At 46.9% G+C, this 23,140-nt stretch overlaps 1 protein-coding gene across 2 annotated transcripts in view; it reads left to right on the top strand.

Annotated features, from left to right (window-relative positions):
• The window catches only part of CBFA2T3 (CBFA2/RUNX1 partner transcriptional co-repressor 3), a 118,238-nt gene that overhangs the window by 69,968 nt on the left and 25,130 nt on the right, over positions 1–23,140 (top strand). Inside the window, exons 2-4 of one of the 2 annotated variants that reach the window (XM_036752962.1) lie at positions 8,077–8,226; positions 16,886–16,963; positions 17,750–17,857. In XM_036752962.1, the coding sequence (XP_036608857.1) occupies positions 8,106–8,226; positions 16,886–16,963; positions 17,750–17,857 (307 nt within the window). In that variant the 5' untranslated portion in view covers positions 8,077–8,105. The remainder of the gene's footprint in view (positions 1–8,076; positions 8,227–16,885; positions 16,964–17,749; positions 17,858–23,140) is intronic. The other variant, XM_036752963.1, reaches the window with a different exon arrangement.

The following is a 23,140-nucleotide window of genomic DNA, read 5'->3' as shown; positions in this document are numbered from 1 at the left end:
TATGAACTGTGTTTGCATGTGAATGCATATATATATATATATATACACATATGTGTATTTATATGTGTGTGTGTGTAGATATGTAAAATATATATATATATACATACATATATATATATATATATATATGCACAGAGGGAGAGAGAGATTTGGTCATTTCACTCATGTCCAACACTTCATGACCCCATTTGGGGTTTTCTTGGCAGAGATACTGGAGTGGTTTGTCATTTCCTTCTCCAGCTCATTTTACAGATGAGAAACTGAAGCAGAGTTAAGTGACTTGCCCAGGGTCACACAGCTAGTAAGTGTCTGAGGCCAGATTTGAACTCAGGAAGGTGAGTCTTCTTGACTCCAGTCCCAGCACTCTGTCCACTGCACCACTTAGCTCCCCATTTGGTAAACTGGAGCATAGACTCAGAAGGAAACGACTAGCATTGAATGGAATTGGAAAAAAACTTCTTGTAGAAAGTGGGATTGACGAGCAATCTTACCTACCTCTTGTCAGAGGTGGTGGATTCCAGGTGCAGAATGCAATATACATGTTTAGAGGTGGCCAACATGTGGATTTGTTTTGTTTAATTATGCTTCTTGGTTATAAAGGTTTTGTTTTTCTTCTCAATTGGAAGAGAAGATTTCTGGGGAGGGAAACTAATAATAATGTTGCCTCCAACCCCCCGCCCCCGACACCACCACCCAAAAAAAGATGGTCACTGAAGCATTTTTGAAAATGCACAGAAGCGAGCAGAAGGAAGTTTGAAAGGAAATACTTTCAAGCCAACCGGCTTCAAAAGTAACATAATGAATTTATTATATTCTTTTAAAAAAGCAGGCTATGTGTAATACAGATTCATGGTTTCACATATAAATCATGGCTCTCTGTTCTACTTCGTATATGAAAATGTCCTTTTTTGGGGTTGAGTTTCAGAATTTTAAGACAATGACCAAGCTTGGCCCTAAAGAAGAGCTATGATTATGAACATCTCTCCCTTCTTTGCAGAGGTGGGGGCCTATAGATGCAAAATACTATATATCATGAGGTCCATTCATTTATTGATTAATTTTGCCAGGTTGTTCTCTTTCCTTTTTTATTCTTTGTCACAGGGGATGGTTCTTTGGGTAGGAAAGCAGAGGACACATTTAGAAGTGAGGGTGATATTTTTTAAAAGATGAAAATAGTATTTTTTTAAAAATAGGATATCAAATTGCTTGCCTTCTCAATGAAGGGGCAAGGGAGAGTGGGTAGGGAAGAATTTGGAATTTAAAATTAAAAAAAAAGACAAATGTTGAAAAATTGTTTTTATGGGTAATTGGAAAAAATAAAAGATTAAAAAAAGAAACAGGGACCTATTGAAGGTTTTTGAGTGGAGGAGACAATGAAAGTAGCATTTAGAGATGATTACCAGTAATATGATATAGTGGGCAATAACACTGGTCTAGGAGTCAGGAGCCCTGGGTTCCAATCCAGGTTCTCTCTGACCTTCCACGGAACACAGAACTATAGAATGTTAGATCTGGAAGAGACCTCCGAGATCACCTACCCCAGCCCTATCATTTTACAGATAAAGAAACTGAGGCCCAGTGAGGACAATGACTTGCCCAAGGTCATACAGCTAAATAGAGTCAGAGCTAGGCTAGGGTACTGAATGAATAGATGAATGAATGAATGAAAAATTATGTATTTAGAACTCATTACGTGCAAAGCACTGTGAAAAGTGCCAGATACAAATACGCAAAATATTTCTTGCTTTCAAGGAGCTCACATTCTAATAAGGGCAAACATATATGGAAGGTTTCAGCTGCAAATCAGATGGAAAGGTCGTTTGGTCCTTAGGGTGCAATGGTAATGCGTCTTCTTTCATGTCTTTTTCATTAATAAGAACATATCTATTTCTGATATTGACCATTTGACAGTAACAAGGACCTTGGAGGCCACATTTCATTTCCGGGTCCAGGTAGCCATGGTTGCTGGGGAGGTGAGGACTTCACCACCCACAGGAGCACTGGGCAGGTCCAACCTTCACAAGGGCGGCTTCTCTGGACCGTGGCTCTGAGCGTCTCCTGGAATTAGGGCTGGTGGTCCAGGGGATGCTGCCGCCGCTACTGGGCAGCTTCTAGGTTGTCAATTTCAATTCCTTAAGCCTCAGTTTTCTCGTGTGTGAAATGCAGGTCATAATGCTGCTCGGGCCCACCTGCCCATTAGCGGCAGGCAGTCAGTGCTTGGTGTTTGTGGTCGTGGGGATGGTGGGCCTCTTACCCGCCAGGGTTGCTCCCTTCATTGCTGTGGTGCAGTGATAGAAAACTAGACTGGAATCAGGAAGACCTATGCCCAGTCCTGCCTTATTTACTTATTAACTGTGTGAAGAATCGCTTAGCTTGTCTCAGCCTCAGCTTCGTCACCTATGAAATGGCAGTAAAAATAGTACTTACTACCCAGGGGTGTTGTAAGGATCATATGAGATAACATATATGAAACCTTCAGGTGTTATCTAAATGCTAGTGGTGATGGTGATGAAGATGATGATGATGGTGGTGGTGGTGATGGTGATGAAGATGATGGTGAAGATGATGATGGTGGTGGTGATGATGATGAAGATGATGGTGATGAAGATGATGATGGTGGTGGTGATGATGATGAAGATGATGGTGATGAAGATGATGATGGTGGTGGTGATAATGATGAAGATGATGGTGGTGGTGGTGATGATGAAGATGATGATGGTGATGAAGATGATGATGGTGATGAAGATGAGATGATGGTGAATATGATGGTGGTGGTGATGATGATGAAGATGATGGTGATGATGAAGATGATGATGATGGTGGTGGTGGTGGTGGTGATGAAGATGATGGTGATGAAGATGATGGTGGTGGTGGTGATGAAGATGATGGTGGTGATGATGAAGATGGTGGTGGTGGTGATGATGATGAAGATGATGATGGTGATGAAGATGATGATGGTGGTGGTGATGATGATGAAGATGATGATGGTGATGAAGATGATGATGGTGCTGATGAAGATGATGATGATGGTGGTGGTGGTGGTGATGATGGTGATGAAGATGATGATGGTGGTGGTGGTGATGAAGATGATGGTGAAGATGATGATGGTGGTGGTGGTGATGATGATGAAGATGATGGTGATGATGAAGATGATGGTGGTGGTGATGATGATGAAGAAGATGATGGTGATGATGAAGATGATGATGATGGTGGTGGTGGTGGTGGTGGTGGTGATGAAGATGATGGTGATGAAGATGATGGTGGTGGTGGTGATGAAGATGATGGTGGTGATGATGAAGATGGTGGTGGTGGTGATGATGATGAAGATGATGATGGTGGTGGTGGTGATGATGATGAAGATGATGATGATGAAGATGATGATGGTGCTGATGAAGATGATGATGATGGTGGTGGTGGTGGTGATGATGGTGATGAAGATGATGATGGTGGTGGTGGTGATGAAGATGATGGTGAAGATGATGATGGTGGTGGTGGTGATGATGATGAAGATGATGGTGATGATGAAGATGATGGTGGTGGTGATGATGATGAAGAAGATGATGGTGATGATGAAGATGATGATGATGGTGGTGGTGGTGGTGATGATGGTGATGAAGATGATGATGATGGTGGTGGTGGTGATGATGATGAAGATGATGGTGATGAAGATGATGATGGTGGTGGTGGTAATGATGATGATGATGAAGATGATGGTGGTGGTGGTGATGATGATGGTGTCTGTGGGAGACAGTCTGGAAGCAGGACAGATGGAGGGCAGGACTCTTTTATCCCCAAGGTTCTTGGGCTCAGGGTTCTGGGCTGTCTCCACTAGGGACTCAGGGGAAAGTGTCAGTTAAGTTAATTTAATCCACCTGGGTTAAATTATGGCTACCACATGCTGCCTCCTCACTCCTTCAGTGCTTCAGCCAGGCTGGCCAGCCTACCCCTAATGGTGGCACTGGTCAGCAGGTGGTGGTGGATGTCTGCCAGGCCAGGCTGGAAGGAGGGCAGGTGGAGGCGGGGGAGGGGTTGCCATTTCTGGAGCTCATGGGCTTACCTACCCTTTGGTGTTGATCGGCGTAGTATAAAAACATTGGATTTGGAGCCAGGGGAAAACTTATTCCAGTTCCCACTTACAAGCAATATCACCCTGGGCAAGTCACTTAACCTATTGGAGCCCTAGTTACTGAATCTATAAAATGGAGAGAACATCCACAGTCTTATTCTCAACCTCCCAGGGTTGTTATGAGTGCCAAATGAGATCGTGTGTGTAACGTGCTTTTTATCCTTAAAGTCACCTATTGTTACTGAAGCCGCTGTTCTTTCCACTCTGCCACACTGCCCCCTACATCTCACTGAAGCTCACTTTCTTCATTTGGAAAATTGGACATATCCCCATCCATGAGACCTGTTCCCATGGGCTTTGTAAAATTAAAGCCCTAGTCTTAAAAGTGCCTTAAAAGGGATAAAATGGAAGGCCTAGAGGTTATTCTCCAATTAATGGGGGTGGGGAGAGAGAAAGAGACAGATAGAGAGAGACAGAGACACAGAGACAGAGAGAGAGAGACAGACAGAGAGAAAGGAGATGAGAGGAGAAAGAATGAGAGAGAAGAGAAAGAAGGAAAGGGTGAGGGAGAGAGGAGAGATGAGAGAGAAATGGAGAGAGAAGGTGAGAGAGGGAAGTGGGAGAAGAGAGAGAAGGGAGGGAGAAGCAGAGAGAGAGGAGAGAGGGAGAGGGAGAGAGAGGAGGAGGAGGAGGAGAAGGAAGACAGAGAGAGAGAGAGAGAGAGAGAGAGAGAGAGAGAGAGAGAGAGAGAGAGAGTGTCAGTCTTGCTTTGGAGAAGTCTGAGACTGTATTTAGACAGGAGCAGCACTTCTCTAAGGGCTGTTAATCCTGGGGCACATGTGTCAGATCAGACAGAGACCATGTTAGATTTAAGTGGCCTCCAGGTCAGGAACAAAACCCATGGGGCTCTGGGTCCCATAAGGGCAATGACACCTTCTCCCAGATGCTGGCAGGGCCTTCCCAGCCAGGCGAGTCGAGGTTTTCCATGTTTGGTCCTCGGTGGGGCTCCACAGGCCCGGGTCCAGCCGTATAACCCTTTGACAGATCCCCACAGCTGTGGCCACACATGTGCTGAGCCATCAGAGAAGTGAGTCTTCGCAGACAGGAGAGAGAAAGAGAAAGAGGGATGACCGGAGGGAGGGCCAGAGGGAGGGGGGGCAGTAAGGCTGTCAGCAGAGAGGGAGGGAGAACAGCCCGGCTGCAGCTGATCGGAGCAGCAGGTGCTGGGCTAGAGCTTGTTTAGCTGGGATCTGTTTACTGGTCTCTCCTCCCTTGGTGCCCTCCTCCACCCTTCTGCTCCAGGGCCTCACCCAGCCGGGCAGACTGTCCGTGTCGGTCCCACTGAGTGGGAGTGTCCGGCTCTTCAGCCTGCTCAGCATTGCCCCAGGCCCTCCCTGCCCTCCCGGAGTTTATTATCTTGTGCCAGAGAGGAGAGGGTATCAGGAGATCAGTGCAGCTGGGTGGGAGGGGGTGCCCATCGGCCCCGCTCCCATTGTAGGCATCCCCTCTGCTGCATGTGCCTGACAGGTGCCCAGTTTCCTTCTCTGTAAAATGCAGATAATAATACCCTAGGGAGGCTCCCTCACAGGGCTATTATGGGGGAAGTACTCCATAAACCTGAAAATGCTATATAGATGTGAGTTATCATCATGTACTTACAGTCAGAAGGACCTTAAAGGCAATCTGGCCCAACCCCTCCCCGACCTCTCTATTTTATAGTTGAGTAAACTGAGGCACAAGAGAAAGCTTTGCCCAGGCTTTAAGACACCAGTATTACACACATCACAGCTAGGATTTGAACTCAGCTCCCATGACTCCAGAAGTTGTATTCTTCCCAATGTACTCTACCATACTGTCTTCAAGGTTCCCTCTGGCTCCAAATCCTGTATTCCAGTTCCTGCTTGAACCCTCCTAGTCACAAGGTGCTCACTAGCTCAAGAAGTACCCTCTTCCATTGCTGGACAACCCTGATGGCTACAAAGTTCTTTCTTTCCTTGGGGAGAGAAGATTAATGTATTTGAATTAGCTATAAAAAAACTAGCATTTATAGAGCAGTTTAAGGTTTGAAAATATTCTAGAGGCTATTATTATCCCCATTTCACAGACGAGGCAACTGAGACAGATGGAGATTGACTTGCCTATTGTCACACAGCTAGCAAGTAGAATCTGAGGTCAGTTTTGAACTTGGATCTTCCGGACTCCAGGTCCAACAGTCAATCTACTGCACCACCTCGCTGTAAGAGAACATACGCCCAGGTGCACACAGAAAAAGGGGACGAAACCGGTATTATAGGAGCCCAGGCAGGCTGCCTAAGTGTGAACGGCCAGAACTAAATATTACTATATTCATGTGGGGAAGAAGGTGCCAAGCCTGTGTGTGCCCTTAGAAGAAGAGTTGTCTAAGATTTGAGCATCCTGTCACTGACAGACTCAGTTTTCCCATGTTGCTGGCTAGCTCACCAGCCCCAAACAGGACTCATTTTGGTGCCTCTTAGAGTAACCAAGGAGGAGAGAGAGAAATAGAGACAGAGAGACACAGAGGCAGAGAGAGACAGAGAGACAGAAACAGAGAGAGAGTCAGAGAGTCAGAGTCATACCCAAAAAGCTGGCCCTGCTTTTCCCTTCCTCATGGAAGAGTAGGCCAAGGGTTGGTTGCTTGTTAAGCAACCTCTTTAAGTATATCCAGAGGACAAACAAGATGGCAGTAGGCCTGAAGACCTCACTGTACAAGGATCAGCTAAAGGAACTGGGACTATTTAGATTGGAGAAGGAAAGGAATTGGACTTTTTCTGCTTGGCCTCCGAGGGCAGAATTGGGAGCAATGGAGGCAAATTTAGCAGATTCCACCTGGGGAGAAACTCCAGCAACAGAAAGTTTCCACAAGTGGAAATGGTTGCCTACAAAGAGTTGGCTCCCTGTCCCTGGGAGGAGCTGGATGGGTTTGTGCTAGATTGGGGTTAGACTAAATGCTTCCTGAGATGCCTTCCAGCTCAGAGATTCTGTGATTCAGGAACAAAACTGCACTGGTCCACACACGATCTTCTGCCAGCTGCCTCTCCCACAAGAAGGACCGTGGGTGCTCCCACAGAATAGATCAGCAGGCAGAGATCACCCAGGATCCTCTCCCACCATCACTCTGGTCCTCTGTGTAATGGAAAGGATGAGACAGAGATCGATGTATGTGTGTATATATGTGTGTGTGTGTGTGGGTACATATGTGTATGTGTGTATATCTGTATACAAACACACCCACCCACCATGTTGTTGTATCACAAGGCTATTGTTGTGGGAATGCTGTCGAAACCTTAAAGTACCAAGTAGAAGGTGGGACAGGGACTGGATCTGAGTTCATTGACATAAGGACCTCCCAGAGGAGGAAACTCCCTCCACCAATGCAGGTCAATGCCTTCTTTGCAAATTTACTCAACACAGCTAGGCATCACAGTAGATAGAGCTCCGGGCCTGGAGTCAGGAAGACCTGAGTTCAAATCTAGCCTCAGACACGCAAGGAAGGAGTTAACACCAGAATGAAAACACACACACACACACACACACACACCCTCTTTCTCCAGTGGGCTGCTGCCTCCCCAGTCATTAAGAAAAATCTGAGTCTCTAATCCCCAAGCTGTCACCTGGAGCCCAGGCCCAGGAGCAGCCTGGGCACCCGTGGAGCCCTGTGAGAGAACACCTGGTGCTTATCTTGGGTGTAGCATGAGCACGCTTAATTAAGATAATGGGTGGGAAGAGTTCTTTCATTAGGAGCCGGGGGCAGGTCAGTATATTTGCTGGAAGCAGTCTTGCCCAGGTGTATGTGGTGTGGCTATTGCACCGGTATATGGCCACCTGGAAGCTCACACTCTGGACGGGTCTCAGCTGACACCTGGGGAGAGGGGCGGAGACAGGAGGGGTATTCAGGCCTTCTCGTCTCCAGCCCTCACTGACCTGCTCTCCCTCTCTCTTCCTCCATCCTTCCCCTCTGCTTCTTCCCCAACCTCTTGCGACACCTCCAGCAGATAGTACAGAGAAGAAGGCAGCGACGATGCCAGACTCACCGGCTGAGGTGAAGACACAGTCCAGATCGACCCCGCCCAGCATGCCACCCCCGCCTCCAGCCGTCACCCAGGGAGCCACTCGACATCCTTCCTTCACACCAAACACAAGTAAGTAGTCACATTGGATTCACCTTCACCCGGGAGGCCCCACCACGATGGGGAGACATTTATAATAGGGCAGAGTGTTAGAGATGGCAAGAGTTGTCAGACAGAGTCTGACTCTCCCATTCTACATATGGGGAAACTGAGGCCCAGAAAGTAATTGTCTAAAAGGCACAGAGCTAGTTGGTGATGGGACCCAGGTGAAGACAGAGTTCTGGTTCTCAGTCTGATACTATCTCCGTGGTGTCACTGGATTCTTCCTGATGAGAACTGCCGAGCCATGGGAACTTAGTTCCCTCACCTCTAAAATGAGGTGATTAGAACTGCAGAATGTCTGAGGTCCTATGAGTGAAGGTCTTCAGTTGTATTGGACAGATAAATGTGCTAAGAATGTGTTGTTTTTAATCTCATCTTGTTCTGAACCAGGACTGCAGCCATCTTCATATCATGTGACCATGTGTCCTCTCCCCCTACTTATGGCATTCTGTGTTGTCTCCCCCTATTAGGAATAGAAGCTCCTTAAGAGCTGAGACCAGCCAAGTGGCTAATATTTGCATCCCCGGTACTTACCAGAGTGCCTGGCACAGAGGATGCACTTACTAGGTGTTCTATCAATCTAGAATAGAAAAAGGTAAATTTCAGCCCCTCAAGGCTGTAGAAAAGCATTGGGCCCACCTAGATGCAGTCTTCAGCCTGGGACCCCCAAAGGGGTTGCCAAAGATTCTGCCCTGCTGAGTGGCAGGCCAGTCTGCACCCATATCCAGTCTTCAGCCTGGGACCCCCAAAGGGGCTGCCAAAGATTCTGACCTGCTGAGTGGCAGGCCAGTCTGCACCCATATCCAGTCTTCAGCCTGGGACCCCCAAAGGGGTTGCCAAAGATTCTGACCTGCTGAGTGGCAGGCCAGTCTGCACCCATATCCAGTCTTCAGCCTGGGACCCCCAAAGGGGTTGCCAAAGATTCTGACCTGCTGAGTGGCAGGCCAGTCTGCACCCACATCCAGTCTTCAGCCTGGGACCCCCAAAGGGACTGCCAAAGATTATGCCCTACTGAGTGGTTGGTCAGTCTGCTGCGATCTTGATACCACATGAGCTGGCACCTCAGGCTGGACCTTGGCTGTGTCAGAAGCACTATGCTCAGAAGGAAATCTGTCCTCACACCCAATTTTTTAAAAAAGGGTTTCGCTTCTTTATATACCCCAATCATTTCCTGATATATACCTCCCCACCACTGAAAACTGCCTTATAATGAAGGAAAACAATGAAAATGATCAATCAACACAGCACCTGTATCTCACGGGGTGTATGACTTTCCAGACCCTTGATCTGGACCTCAGCAGAAAGGAGGGAAGGGTGTTTCTTCATCTGTTCTTCTCAGTTAAGATGGGTCATTCCAGTTGTTCAAAATTCAGAATTCTTTTCCTTTATGTCACTGATCAAGTTTCTTGATGGTTCTTCTAGTTTTGCTCTTTGTCGGCTCTTCCCAGACTTCTCTGAATTCTTCCTATTCATCCTTTCTTGTAACAACGATATTCTATTACATTCATCTTCTATGGATTGTTCAGCCTTCCCCGATCACTGAGCACCTACTTTGTTCTTTCCCATCTGTTTTTGGTTTTGTTTTTTGCTCTCCCACAAAGCAGCGCTATTAATACAGGGCAACACAAGAAAAATTCTATACTGTCTTTGACCTCCTTGGAACACATACCCTGTAGTCCTATTCCCATTCTGAATGAGCGAGTGGATCTCCCAGAAGCATCTCTGTCTTCCACAGCCCTAACTAGGTTCTAGGTGTCAAAGTCATTCTTTGGGGATTTCCAAAGGAATGAAAGATAGGACCATATTTTATCTTTATATCAAAAATTGACCTTTTTTACCATGGAGAATGGGGTAGAATGAAGCATTTAAAGGTGATGTTATGGGGAGGATGACCCTCCTGCCACCTTTGTGGAAATGATGATAAATATGGTAGATCTTTATGAAAAGAATAATCACTCATGCATCAAAGTCTTCTCTACCCCCCTCAGCAGAGAACAGCAACTGCTTTGTGGATTAGCAGAGTGATCTGGAGTTGGGGGTTGGCATCCCCATCTATCTAGGGGGCAGAGGAAATAGAGTGCCAAATTGGGAGTCACAAGACCTGAGTTCCAAGCCCTTCTCCTCCTCAATTTTTCTCATCTGTGAAATGGGGATGATAATAGCACCTACCTCCCAGACTTGCTGGGAGGATCCAACAAGATGCTCATTTTAGCTGTCATTGTTATCATCATCTGGGTCAGTAGTTCCTCATAAATGCCTTGCCTGACGCTGCTGCATCTGTTTTACAGAGGAGAAAAGATAAGGCAGGAGACCTTAGCAATGAGCCCACGTCGTCCCATTGATCCCCATAATGAAGATGGGATCAAAATTCACACCCTTATCTCTGGTCCATGAATCTCCCTCCATTGCCTGCTTGTAAGGTCCCCCCATCTCTAAATATTTAGATCGTTGGTTAACTCTGAGCTCACCAAATTGCAGAGCCTTTTCCCCCGTCCTGGGACTCCTCTGCAGAGCATGCTTAGGAGCAGCAGGGAGCTGGCCCTGAAGGAATAGGAAGGGTCTTTGGGGATCATCTGTGGTCCAGCTCCCTTATGTTATAGATGAAGAAACTGAGGCCCAAAGTGGCTAAGTGACTTCTTCAGGTTGCACAGAGTTGCTTTTCATTCAGAACAGTAGGGTCCTGAGGTCCTTTCCATCTCTAAGATTCTGTGAGCCAGTGCGTTGGCAGGTGTTCGGGCCTCAGACTCCAGAAGGGCTATTGATGGATAGATTTTAGCATCCCCTCCCCCCCACCCCAATCCTCTACCCCAGCCCCCCAGGCTCCCAGCCACTGGGTTAGAGGCATCAAGATTTAGAGAGATAATTGAAGAAGAACTTTATTGAATAGGCTTCACCAACAAACATTTTAATCGATACAGGAAGGCAGCCCAAGTAAGCAATTAGACTGCTTCGGGTAGCTCTGGATGAGCCAGGCCAGCTGGTAGAGGAGGCAGCTTGGCAGGAGATCATGGGCCCGAGGTACTCTGGGATGAGCCCAGCCTACTCCTGCTTTTCAGACTCCTTTTATAGATCTGAGGTCCCTTTGAGAGTCGTGTGCCCCCAAATTGCTAAGCGATCTGTCTCATCCTCCCTTCTCTCCTCTGTTGGCTAGGAAAGAGAGTTTCTGTAAAATTGCTAAGATTTTAAATGTCCCTGAGGAATTTCCAAAGTCTTCTAGAAGATTAAGAGCTAGAAGGCACCTTAGAACATAGAATGTCAGAGCTAGAAAAGCACTTGGAATACAGAGTGTCAGGGCTAGGAGGAAGCTTGGGCTATAGACTGTTCGGGCTGGAAGTAGCATTCAGGAAGCTGGTAGAAGGGGGAGGGCACTAGGCCTAACCTGGGCCCTACTACCCACTCCTTAGCTGACCAAGGGCAAGAGGCCTTCTGAGCCTTAGTTTCTTGGCTGATCAGTCCTACCTGTAATCTACAAGGTACGCAGAGTGCCATAGTTATAGGAGACATCCTTACCCAGTCCTACCCTTTCATTTTAAAGATGGGAAAACTGAGACCCAGAGAGGGAAACCAAGTTTGCCTGAGTCCACACAGCAACTAAGTGGCAGAGCCAGAATGGCAGAATCGATTCATTTATTCAGCTCCTACTGTGTGTGATGCAGTGTTCTCATAAGAGACACATACTTTCTCAGGGAGCCTCCAGTCTGATAAGGCAGAACGAGATGGACACTAATGACTGTTTCGTAGACTAGAAACCACATTTCCCGACTCTGGGTCCAAGAGTCCTTGCTCCTGCAATTGCATTGGGTGCTTAGGAAGAGGAAGACACAAGGCAGCCCTCAGCCTTCCACCTTAGCCGCAGCCTGGGAGCCCTGGCCCCTGGGCACTCTGCAAAGCTCTCCGAATTTCTTCTGCAATACAACAGTAACCTTTTGGTAGCAGTGGAAGAATCATCCAAAATTAAGATCATCACAGCTCAAGATCAAACATAACTTCTCTTTGCTTATTAAATTCCAAGGAGAAGTATCAGGGCATGGGGCGGGGGAGGCGGACTGTGTGTGGAATAACCCTTTGACAGTTAGCTAAGCCTATGCCGGACATACGTTTATTCATTGAGAATCCATTAGAACCGGAAAGAAAGAGGAATAAACATTTACTAAGCACCTACTAAATGCCAGGCGCTGTGCTAAGCACCTTACAAATATTATCTCATTTGACCTTGGGACGTAGGTGCTGTTCTTAGTCCCATTTTACAGATAAGGGAACTGAGGTAGAGGTTAAGGGACTTGCTCAGGGTCACACAACTAGTAAAGGTCTGAGGCAGATTTGAACTCGGGTCTTCCTGATTCCAGTCCCAGAGCTCCATCCATAGCACCGCCTAGGTGCCTCTGTATCAGCTGAGTTATCCAAGTTCTTTTAAGGTCTTTAAACAGAGGCTGAATGAACACTTGAAAAGGATGCTTTGAGCAGGGGGTCAGAGTGAACACCCTTGGACCCTTTCTCCTCTGAGCATCAGTCATAAGATCAGAGGATTTAGAACTAGAAGGAGCCTTACAGAGCATCTAATGCAAGGGTGCTTACCCAGGGGGGTGGGGCGGTCTGTGAACTTTTTTTTTAATTTGATAACTGTATTTCAATTTAGTCAGTTTCCGTTGTAACCCTGTGTGTTTTATTTTATGCATTTAAAACTGGGATTCTGAGAAGGGAGCCAAAGGCTTCACCAGCCTCCCCAAGGGGTCCACAACACAAATAAAAACCCCCAATATAATCCAACCCCCTCATTTCACATATGAAGAAACTGAGGCCCAGAGAGCTGAAAAAAAATCTGCCCCAGTAAATGAATATCATTTCCAGGATTCGAACCCAGGTGTTCTGCCTCTAAAGCCAGTGGTGGTTTTTTCTTCCATCAGACTGTGAGCCTCTGATTCTAAGGAGTATTGTGGGGGGTCTCTTTTTTCTTTCTCTTCTCTCCTCCCCCTCCCTGGCCAGTGGTCTAAGGCAGTGTAAATGTTAGTTTGGACGCCAGATGTTCCCTAATTAGGAATTGAGTTCTGATAAGCTGTGATCTGATGGGTTTTACATTTAATCCAAGCTTTGGAACAGATGTGATGACTCTGTGTATGTGTAGATGTCCCTGGGTCCATGCCCCTCTCTCCCTCCCCCCATGACTTCCTCCCTGAGCATTTCCTATCCTGAATTTCACACACTCAGCCCTTTATTTTCTCTGCAGCCAATTTACTGGAACCAGGGACACTGTGTTTAAAGTGCACAGGGGTAAGGAAAGATAGACAGGTGGTCCTTTCCTAAATGGTTATTTTTCTCTCTTTTCCGGTGAACATTGAAAATCTGCTGCCTCTACTCCAGCCACAGACTGCCTCGGAGCTGGCCAGAGATTTGTTCTCTAAATCATTTAATACCCTAAAAGCCTAGTGGTTAACCACTTCAGGCGCCTGGATGCCCAGAAGGCTGAAAACAGCTCAGGGATGGATTATTGGGGGGAATAGTTTCAGAGAATGGCAGGTGCTCCCCAAGTTGCCCCCCCACCCCAAGACTAGAATTCAACAGTTTCGTTCAGTAAACTTGGATTAAGCTTGTAGTATGCTCAAGGCACAGCTGATACAAAGATTTTAAAATTACATGACCCTGCCCTCAAAGAGCTTACATTTTAAGAGACAGACAAACATATAGACAGAGAGACAGAGAGGAGAGAGAGAGGAAGGAGAGGGGAAGAGAGAGAGACACAGAGAGAGAGGGGAAGGAGAGGGGAAGAGAGAGAGAGAAATGAAGAGATAGACAGAGAGGAAAGAGAGGGGAAGAGACAGAGACACACACACACAGAGAGACAAAGAGACACAGAGAGAGGGGAGGAGGGAAGGAGAGAAAGAGAGAATGTCCAGCATACACAGTTAAGCATAATACAGGATACAGAATGATGGGACCAAGGGAGAAATCCAAAGTGCTCTAGGAAATTTGAAGCAGGAGGCAATACTTTCAACTGGAGAGTCTAGAGAAGGCTTCTCCCAGAGGGTGCACATGAGCCAAGCCTTGAAGGAGGGGAAGAATTCTGCAGGTCAAGGTTGAGAAGGGAGTGTATCCCAGGGACTAGGGACAGGGTTGGGTTTGGAGAATAGCTATTAGACCAGTTGTACTGGACTATACAATATATGAATAGTAGTTAACATAAAAGAAAGCTAGGAAGGTAGTTGGGAGAGTTTTAAATGCCAAATGAGACAAACGTGAAGGCAGTAGAAACCACTGAAGATTTCTGCGCAGGAGCATAATGCAGTGAGGGGCAACTATGTGGTTCGGTGGATAGAGCGCTGGAAGATCTGAGTTCAAATGTGACCTCAGACACTTACTAGTTATGTGACCTCACTTTGCTTCTGTTTGTCTCAGTTCTCCATCTGCAAAATGGGGACACAGTGCAAAAGGAAATGAGAAAGCACTCCAGTATCTTTGCCAAGAAAATGCCAATGTGGCCATGAAGAGTTGAACACAATTGAAACAACTGAACAGCAGTAAGGACTCGGCCCCGTAGGAGGCCATTACTGTAGGTCAGGTGGACGAAAGGGGACAGATGTAAGTAATATGGTAGAGGCAGAATTGGCAGGTCTTGGCAACCTACCTGCAATAGAATATGATAGAGGGAAGTTGGAAAAAGGAAGGTTGGGGGAATTAGAATAGTTTCCTTCAGGCGATATTGAGTTTGAAGGAGGAGTGAAACACCCAGGTGAAGATGTCCAGCAGGCAGTTGAAAGTGCTCAAATGAAGTTCAAAGACTCAGGCTGAATCTATAGGCTGGTGCTGTTATTAGCCCATTTTACAGATAAGGGAACTGAGGCAAACAGAGGTTAAGTGACTTGCCCAGGGTCACACAGCCAGATTTGGACTCAGGTCTTCCTGGTTCCAGTCCTAGAGCTCTATCCATAGGACTGCCCAGGCGCCTCTGTATTAGTTGAGTGCCTACTGGGTGTAGTTGTCCAAGTTCTTTTAAGGTCTTTAAGTGGAGGCTGAATGAATTATGGCACCCGATAATGATTAGTTCCATGAGAATAGATCAGATCTGTAAGGGAGAAAGCATCAGGGGAGAAGAGAGGAGTGGGAGACCGAGCATTGGGAAACGCCCATGTTTCCGAGACAGGAACGGAACAAAGAAAGGGGGCTGAGAAGGAGCAGTCAAAAATAAAGGGAAAGAGCCCAGGGGAGAAAGAACAGTCATGGCAGCCCCGGGCTGAAAGAGTATCCAGGAGGAGGGGGCGGTCATTGAAAAGGTCAAGGCTGAGGACTGTCAGATTTGGCAATCAGAAAGTCATCGGTGACCTTTGAGAGAGCCGTCTCAGAGTCGAGGGTTCCGAAGCCAGACTACAAGATGGGGAGAGGAAGGAATGTGGTGAAGCAGTAAAGGCAGTGAGGTCCACACTGCCTCTCCCTTTGAGTTACAGTGTGATGGGTAGCTTTGGGGGAATGGGGAAAGGAGAGGAGGACAGACAGGGTCAAGGGGAATTGGGGCGCTGAGTCAATAGGGCTGGACATAGGAGAAGGAAGGAAAGGTGACCTCCAAAAGAACTGCTCTTCTTGTCATCTCTCAGTCTTTAAAGCAATCCCTCAAGCATTTATTAAGTGCCTACTGTGTACCAGACAAGAGCCATGTAGTGGATTGAGAGCTAACCTGGGAACCAGGAACACCAAGGGTCAGAGCTTTAACAAATACTAGTTATGGGGCCTCAGAAAAGTAATTTAACCTCTCATTGTGAGGTAACTCTCTAATACTACAGTTTGGGGTTTTTTTAGTGATCATTTTACTTTATTTTAATTTAAATTTATTGTTCAATCACAATTATCTTCTCTCCCTCCCCTCCAATTGAAAAGAAAAAAGAAACCCGTGACAAATGGCCACATCTTCTGTGTCCCAAAATGGACAATGAGTTGCAGAGGTGCTCCCCCATTGGTAGAGAGATTTTCCCCACCAGGAGTCCCCTGTGGCAGTGAAATCACAACACCTACGTGCCAGGCTCTGTGCTGGCATCATACCCAGAAGTTACATTCTTTCTTCGGTCCTTCTTCTGTTTGTAATAAATGTTTTATAAAATCCTCTCTGAATATCCCCCAGTCAATCCAAACATCAGCATAACTCTCCTCCCATTCTTTCAGCAGTTTGCAACCTGTACTTTCTCAGCCCTCAACGGAACTCAGAAATCCCAGTTTCCAGGGCACAGTTTTTAAAAATTAACCTAGTTTTAAGAGAAATGCCTATGGGGCATAGGGGTACCTATCACTAGGCATCTCACTAGAGGGGAAAATTAATTTTTTTTAACTTTTGTAGAGCATTTCAAAGACCTACCTTTCTATTTCCCCATTCCTCCCAAGGCCTTGTACCTCACATAAAGGCCCAGATCCACGAGACACCAACAGCCAGGCACAGCCCCCATCCTCACTGACAAAGACACCTGTGATTCTCCTCCATATTCCCAAAATGCTGTTCAGGCTAGCGGCCAGGGAAGGAAGGGCAGGGAAGTGTCGGCTCTGTCCCCATCAGGCACAGTAAGCCCCCACCCCCAACCTGCCTCTCCCAACCTTTCCTGACAGCATGTCTTTTTTGTTCTTGTTTTCTTTCTTTTTTTTATTTTGCTTACAGATCGAGAAGATGGGCCTCCCACGTTTCTGCCCCCTGGCCGCTTTCACGGCTGCTTGAAGTGGTCTATGGTCTGTCTTTGTAAGTAAAATAATAAAAATGAATCCCACGGAGAAGGGGCTGAGGGAGACCCAAGTGGGACATACCTCTGCAACATCCCACCAAACAAGATGAAGAGGGAGAATCCCTCTGACCTAACCACACACCCCCCCCACTCCAATCCTTCATCCCCATCCCAAAGCACCTTCCAGGAGCCCTAGGGGGTGGCCTTAACTGGCCGTCCATTTGGGCAGAGGCCTACAGAGACTAAATTCTGATCCTCAGCCCTTCAGGAATTAGCAGGGGAGAGAACAGTAGGACATGGCAAGGTCATTGGCATTGGGGGTAAGGGGGAAGGGTAGTTCTTCTCTTGGTCCCCTTTGGCTTTCTGGATGTGTAAGCTCTTCTCTTTGGTCTCTGTGGCAGAGAGGAAAGGGGTGTTTGTGAGTGAATGGGGCCAGCCTCTCCTCCCTCGGAACACCTTGAAAATGCTCCCATAACCCCAGCCAGGGAGGAGCATTCGGCTGACACGTTAGGAGGTGACAGGGTGGATGGCCAGGGTCGATCGAAACCTTCAGCTTAGCAGAGCTAACTAACTAGGCACCTTGTGGGGTTTCCCTGTTTCCAATCTGCCCCCCTTAGATTGGATGCCAGGCACGGGTGGTATTGGGAGAGTCACCAGGATGCAAGTTTGTGTTCACCGACTTTCAGCCAGGGGACATGTGTGCAGTTTAACTTAGTAACACACCTGTCACTGGAATAAAAGCAGTTGTGGCCATGTGGTTATTTTCGGCGTCTCTTTAGCAAGTTGCTGATATTACCCCGCAGCTAGAGCGAGCGAGAGAGCGAGTGCGAGTGCAAGCGGGAGCGAACCTGAGCAGGCACGGGAGAGGCAGGGCTGCTGGCTTCCAGGACGACCCAAACACGGCGGGCAAGGTTAGTAAGCGAGCAGAAGGGAGGGAAAGAGCCCCAAGGTAGCAGACGTGTCCTGTCCTTGGGCCATCCAGAAGACAGCTCCCTAGGAGCCAAGGGACGGGAGGGAGCCTTCCGGGAGGGGACAGACCAGTCTGGACACAGCGGCGGCCGCCCTTCTCAGAATTAGCATCTGAGCAAAGCACTGGGAACTCCGTTCCTCTCTGGTGATGGATGAGTATATCTTAGCTGAGCCTTCACAGTTGCTGGTCTTGCCTCTGGATATGTGTGTGTGTGTCTGTGTGTGTGTGTGTGTGTGTGTGTGCGCGCGCACACGTGTATGTATGTCTGTGTTTCATAGCGGGTTATAGATTGGAGGGAGATACAGAGAGAAATAATTAGTTTATCCGTAAAAAGATCTCCTGAGTCTATTTAAAAACTCCTCTGGACAAAATCTTGGAGAGGGAAGTGAAGGAGTGGAGCTGGTCTGATGGGCTTTTTCTTCCCTTCATTTGCTATGGCCCTGGGTACGCTCTAGTGACCCTAGAACTGGAATGGAGCTCTTGATAAAAGATAATCCCTCCTTAACCAGTCCCTGTATATGAGTTAAATATTCTAGAGAGCCGCCATGTTCCCTGGGAGAACGATCCATAGCTATATAGAATGTCAGAGCCAGAAGGGGGCTTCCCCACTCCAAGATCATTTAATCAAGCCCCCCCTCCTTTTGCAGAGAAGGAGACCAAGAGCTAGAAAGGGGGGAAAGACTTATCCAAGATTCATGGAAGAATGGAGATTAGAACCTAGGCCTCCTGATTCCAAGCTCTTTCTACTTCACCTGACTAATTCCTATGTCTTCGAATCATCCTAACCCCAAACTGAGAGCCAACTAGATCATCATCCAATTTAACCCCTCTGCTTCTTCCAAGCCACGTTAAGACCAAATTACTTTTAACGTATAATCCCATCAAACTAAAGCCATAGAGACGATGCATATTAGACTATTCAGGTGTCACTCAAGCTATGCACACCTGACTTGGGACAGAAAACCCTTGGAAAGCAAACAACAGAGAAAGGCAATGGGGGAAGTGGATAAAAAGTCTGTCAAAGTCAGGGATACCTGATTTCAAATTCCACATCTAACACTTCCTGGCTTTGTCACTGTGGGCAAGTCATTCAATCTCTCCAGTGCCTGTCCTCTGTTTCCTGTTTTTCCCGTGTGTAGGTTATTGGTACGTATTTGCTACTTTTTCCCCCATTAGATTGTAACACCTTGAGGACAGGGACTTTCTTTTGCTTCTTTGTATCCCCCAGTGCTTAGCACAGTGCCTGGCACACAGTAAATGCTTTATAAATGTTTATTGACTGATTCCCAATTAAACATTTTCAATCACTAAGTGCCCCCAGGCAACTCTCTAATTGAGCAGTATCAATCTTCATTGGTAGGGGAAGTTTCTAACACATTAATAGTATCACAAGCCAGGTCCAAGAAAGGGGGTGGTGGTAATAGGGTCCAGCTAATTAAATCAATTAATGGACCCACAGGGTTCTAGAATGAAGGTTCTTAATCTGGGGTCCACAGACTCCCAAAGGGTGTATGGACAGATTTCACGGGGTTCATGAACTTGAAGGAAGAAAAAAATACACTTTTATTTTCACTAACCTCCAACTAGGATTGAACATTTCTTTCAATTACTTAAAAACATCATTCTGAGCAGGCCATGACACAAAAAAGGGTTAAGAATTCCTGTTCTAGAATAACCCTGACAATCAGTCCCACCCCTCCTGCCAGGAGGCATGGGCAGTCCTGGCTGATGGTCAATTGGCCCTAGCCTGGGGTTGCAGCTGACTGGCTGGACAGTCAACAGCTCAAATCAGATCACAGGATGATGCTGACCTGTGTCAGTCCTAAAGTTCAAAGCAGGGTATAGACTGGGGTCTTCCACCCACCCCGATGCCCACTTGGCAGTATATCAAGAGCCCCCAACTCTTCCCTGCATCAGACATGGAATCATAGAACTTGGAAACTGGCAAGAACCTTTGAGATGACCTCGTTCAACACCCACATTCTGAAATCGAGGAAACGGGCCCAGAAACAGGGAAGTGATTTGCCCAATGTCACACAGCCAGTAAGCTGGGAAACAGAACATGGGCCTTTTGACAGTGGGTATGTGACCTCTGTGATTGGCCCCACCCAGAGAAGTGATCAAACCAGACCAGAAGGTTAGTTACGGCTGGAGGGAATCTGGTAGACTCACCAGCACCCCTGGAAGTGGGCTTGGCATCATGTCAGCATCAGAGTGTCAAAAATAGATACTCCCTGGCCCTCTGGGAAATATCTTTTGAGAATTAAAGTAGGGTATGAAGGCAGCTGCCCCCTCAGGTTTGAATCCCTCCCCCCATAAATACTTAATAGCTGGGTGTCACTGAGTGAGTTACTCAATGTCTCTGGGTCTCAGTCTCCTCATCTATAAAATGGAAGTGTTGGATTGATGATTCTAGGGTCCTGTGACCCCAAGTTAGACTTTCTTCATGTCACATGCCCAGCTCACAAATACACAGGCACATCCATGCATATACACCCTGATTCCAATAACCCAGCCTTACACAGTGATTCACCCAGGATTCAGCAGGATTTGAACTCAGGTCTTCCTGACTCCAAGTCCCCATCACTATCCACTGCACATCTAGGTGCCTCAAGGAATTGTTGTATTGTGTGAATGGCCAGGTTGTATGGGTTCAGGAGCCTTCCTCTCCTAACAGGGATATTTAGACAGAGAGAGCTTCCCTATGGGTCAACAGACAGTTGAGCCCAGGCCAGAAAATACAAGAACACAGCCCCCAGAAGCCAGGATCCCTGGGCCAAAGGAATGATGCTGTTTTCATGGAGCAGAAGAACAAAGTTAGTTGCCTTATTTGAGATGGTGAGGTGGTAAATAAACCAACAGTGTTTTAAGGAGGAGAAAAGGTGCTCAGGAATTAAGTGACTTCAGTGCATTGACCCACAGTGGACCTGTCTGTCCACTGCCTACCCTCAGCAGTCGTGGGGAAAACGTAACTCTTTGGGGGCCACCTATGGCATGGATTCTCCAAAGGCCCAAAGGAGGAAGATGAAGCTAAGTACAGTCTCTGTTTCTTTATCAGACCTTGCTACTCCTTAGTCAACATCATCGTCGAAAGAACACTTACTTATTAGCTCCCTGGGTGAGCCTAGCTATGCAGTTACGCCAGAATGACATGGGGCTTTCTTTGAGGGCCAAAGACTAAATTCCCTCAACACTGACTTCTAAGGGGAAAAAGTGTCCCTAGCAGATACACTGGAAAAGCATTGTGGGTACACATTAACACACCGTCAAAAATCTGTGATTTTACCATTGTTCAAAGCTTAGCCAGTAGGCTCTCCAGAGGTGTTCGGGGCTCAGACACATGAAGTGATGTGTTTATTATGGTCACGTAAATAGTATGTGTCAGAGGTCAGATTTGAACCCACAGCTTCCTGATTCCAAGGCCATCCACTCTGTCTACTATATCACGCAGCCTCTTAGCCACCAATAAACATCAGAATATGTTCTGATACCCTCATGGACTTGAGATTGGAGGGAATGTGACTGCTAATGAGCAGGCATCCACAGGCTAACTGAGGATGACGTAAGGGGTGGATGGGTGATGCGAATAGCTTTTAACCACTTTGTGCTGAGATAGGAGTTACTTATCCTCTGAAGGCCTTTCTCTCTAGAGAATTATCTCCTGGAAGCATCCACTTCAGGCCTCACTAGGATACTGTGGGCTTCCCCAAGGAATGGTCCAGTCCCTGACCACAGTTCACTGAACTATAGTCCCCGCTGAGCCAAACCCTCTCCATCAACAGCTATGGCCAGGACTTCAAGGTCCCAGCCACCTCTCCTCTGTTCTCTCTCTTAGCCTCCATTGGTGCTCCTTCCATTTTTGATTCTTGGTTGGATCTGGTGTAGCTGGTGGCTGCTGGGGCCCAGTACTTTGCCAACCTGGGGACTGTTAGGTTAGTTGGGGGTGAGAAAGTCAGATGTAGGCAACAGGGTGAAGATCATGGAATCATGTACCATTAAAGAGGAAAAGGCCTGAAAGAGATGACAGGCTATGTGAAGCTACCTCTCACCCCTAGGAAAATCTTCTATTCCACAGGCATGTAATAAGTGCCTACTGTGGGTAGTATAACATTGCTAGGTGTTTCAGGAGTTACAGAGTTTAAGTAAACTGGTCAATTCCTCATGGAGTTTCCTGCCTGTTGAGGGAACCAATCGGTCAACCTACAAGCATTTAGGAAATGCCTACTGTGGGCCAGGAACTGTGTTAGGCTGCTTGCATTCTGTCAGGAGAGAGCAGATAACTGTAGTAAACATTGTGTGTGATCTGCGCGTTTGAGAATTGTAAAATACAGTGCTGTGTGAGGTCTAGGTGGAGGATGTTTGTTACCGGCTGAGGGAACCATGGAAGGCTTCCTTGCGGAGGTGGCATTTGAATTGGGCTCAGAACGATGGATAGGAGTTGAGAGTGGAAGGGAAGATGTTACAGGTATAGAGAACAGCTCCTATGATAGAGGAGAGCTAGGATCAACCCAGATCCCTCGACAGCCCAACTGGGGCCAGTGGAGGTAGAGAGAAAGCTCCTGAGATTGGAATTTAACCCATTAAGCCCAAATATCTGAGTTCAAGGTACCAGAACCTCTGAGAAAGTAGCTTCTGGCAGGGAGATAGGAGGAAGGGGTTACCTAGCAACATGAGCTGAAAAGTTAAGTTGGATCTCTCATTGGTACCTGGCTAATTATATAGTCCCCACACCTAGAGAAGCGCCTCTTTTCCCTCTTGCATGTTTCATCATCATCATCCTCACCACCATCAGCATAACCATCATTGTCCATCTCATCATATATTTGTCTAATGCTTTGCTCATTAACGAAGTGCTACGTACACATGAACTCCTTTGATCAACATTGCAGACATTTATCGAGTGCCTAAGTGTGTACATGACCCAGCAATAGATGAATTGGAAGTATGGTGGGATCCACCACAAGATGAAAGTACACCCAGAGTGTAGTTTTCCTGTGTAAGCAAAGATCCCTCCCTCACCTCCAGCACTTTCTCTCCTATAGTTTCTTCTTCAGTAATTACACACATTTCTGGAGAGATGTCAGGCTTCTATGGAGATTTACAGATAGGCTCACAACTTTGTAAGTTCAAAAGTGCAGGTATTATTACCCTCCCATTTTACAGATAAGTAAATTGAGGCTTAGATGCCTATTGCCCAGGGTCACAGAGCTCGGAAGCATCAGAG

The sequence above is a fragment of the Trichosurus vulpecula genome, chromosome 3 (genome assembly GCF_011100635.1).
Source record: "Trichosurus vulpecula isolate mTriVul1 chromosome 3, mTriVul1.pri, whole genome shotgun sequence".
NCBI classification, from domain to species: Eukaryota; Metazoa; Chordata; class Mammalia; order Diprotodontia; family Phalangeridae; genus Trichosurus; species Trichosurus vulpecula.
The sequence above is the reverse complement of the archived record's forward strand: the minus strand, read 5'-3'. Positions and strand labels throughout refer to the sequence as shown.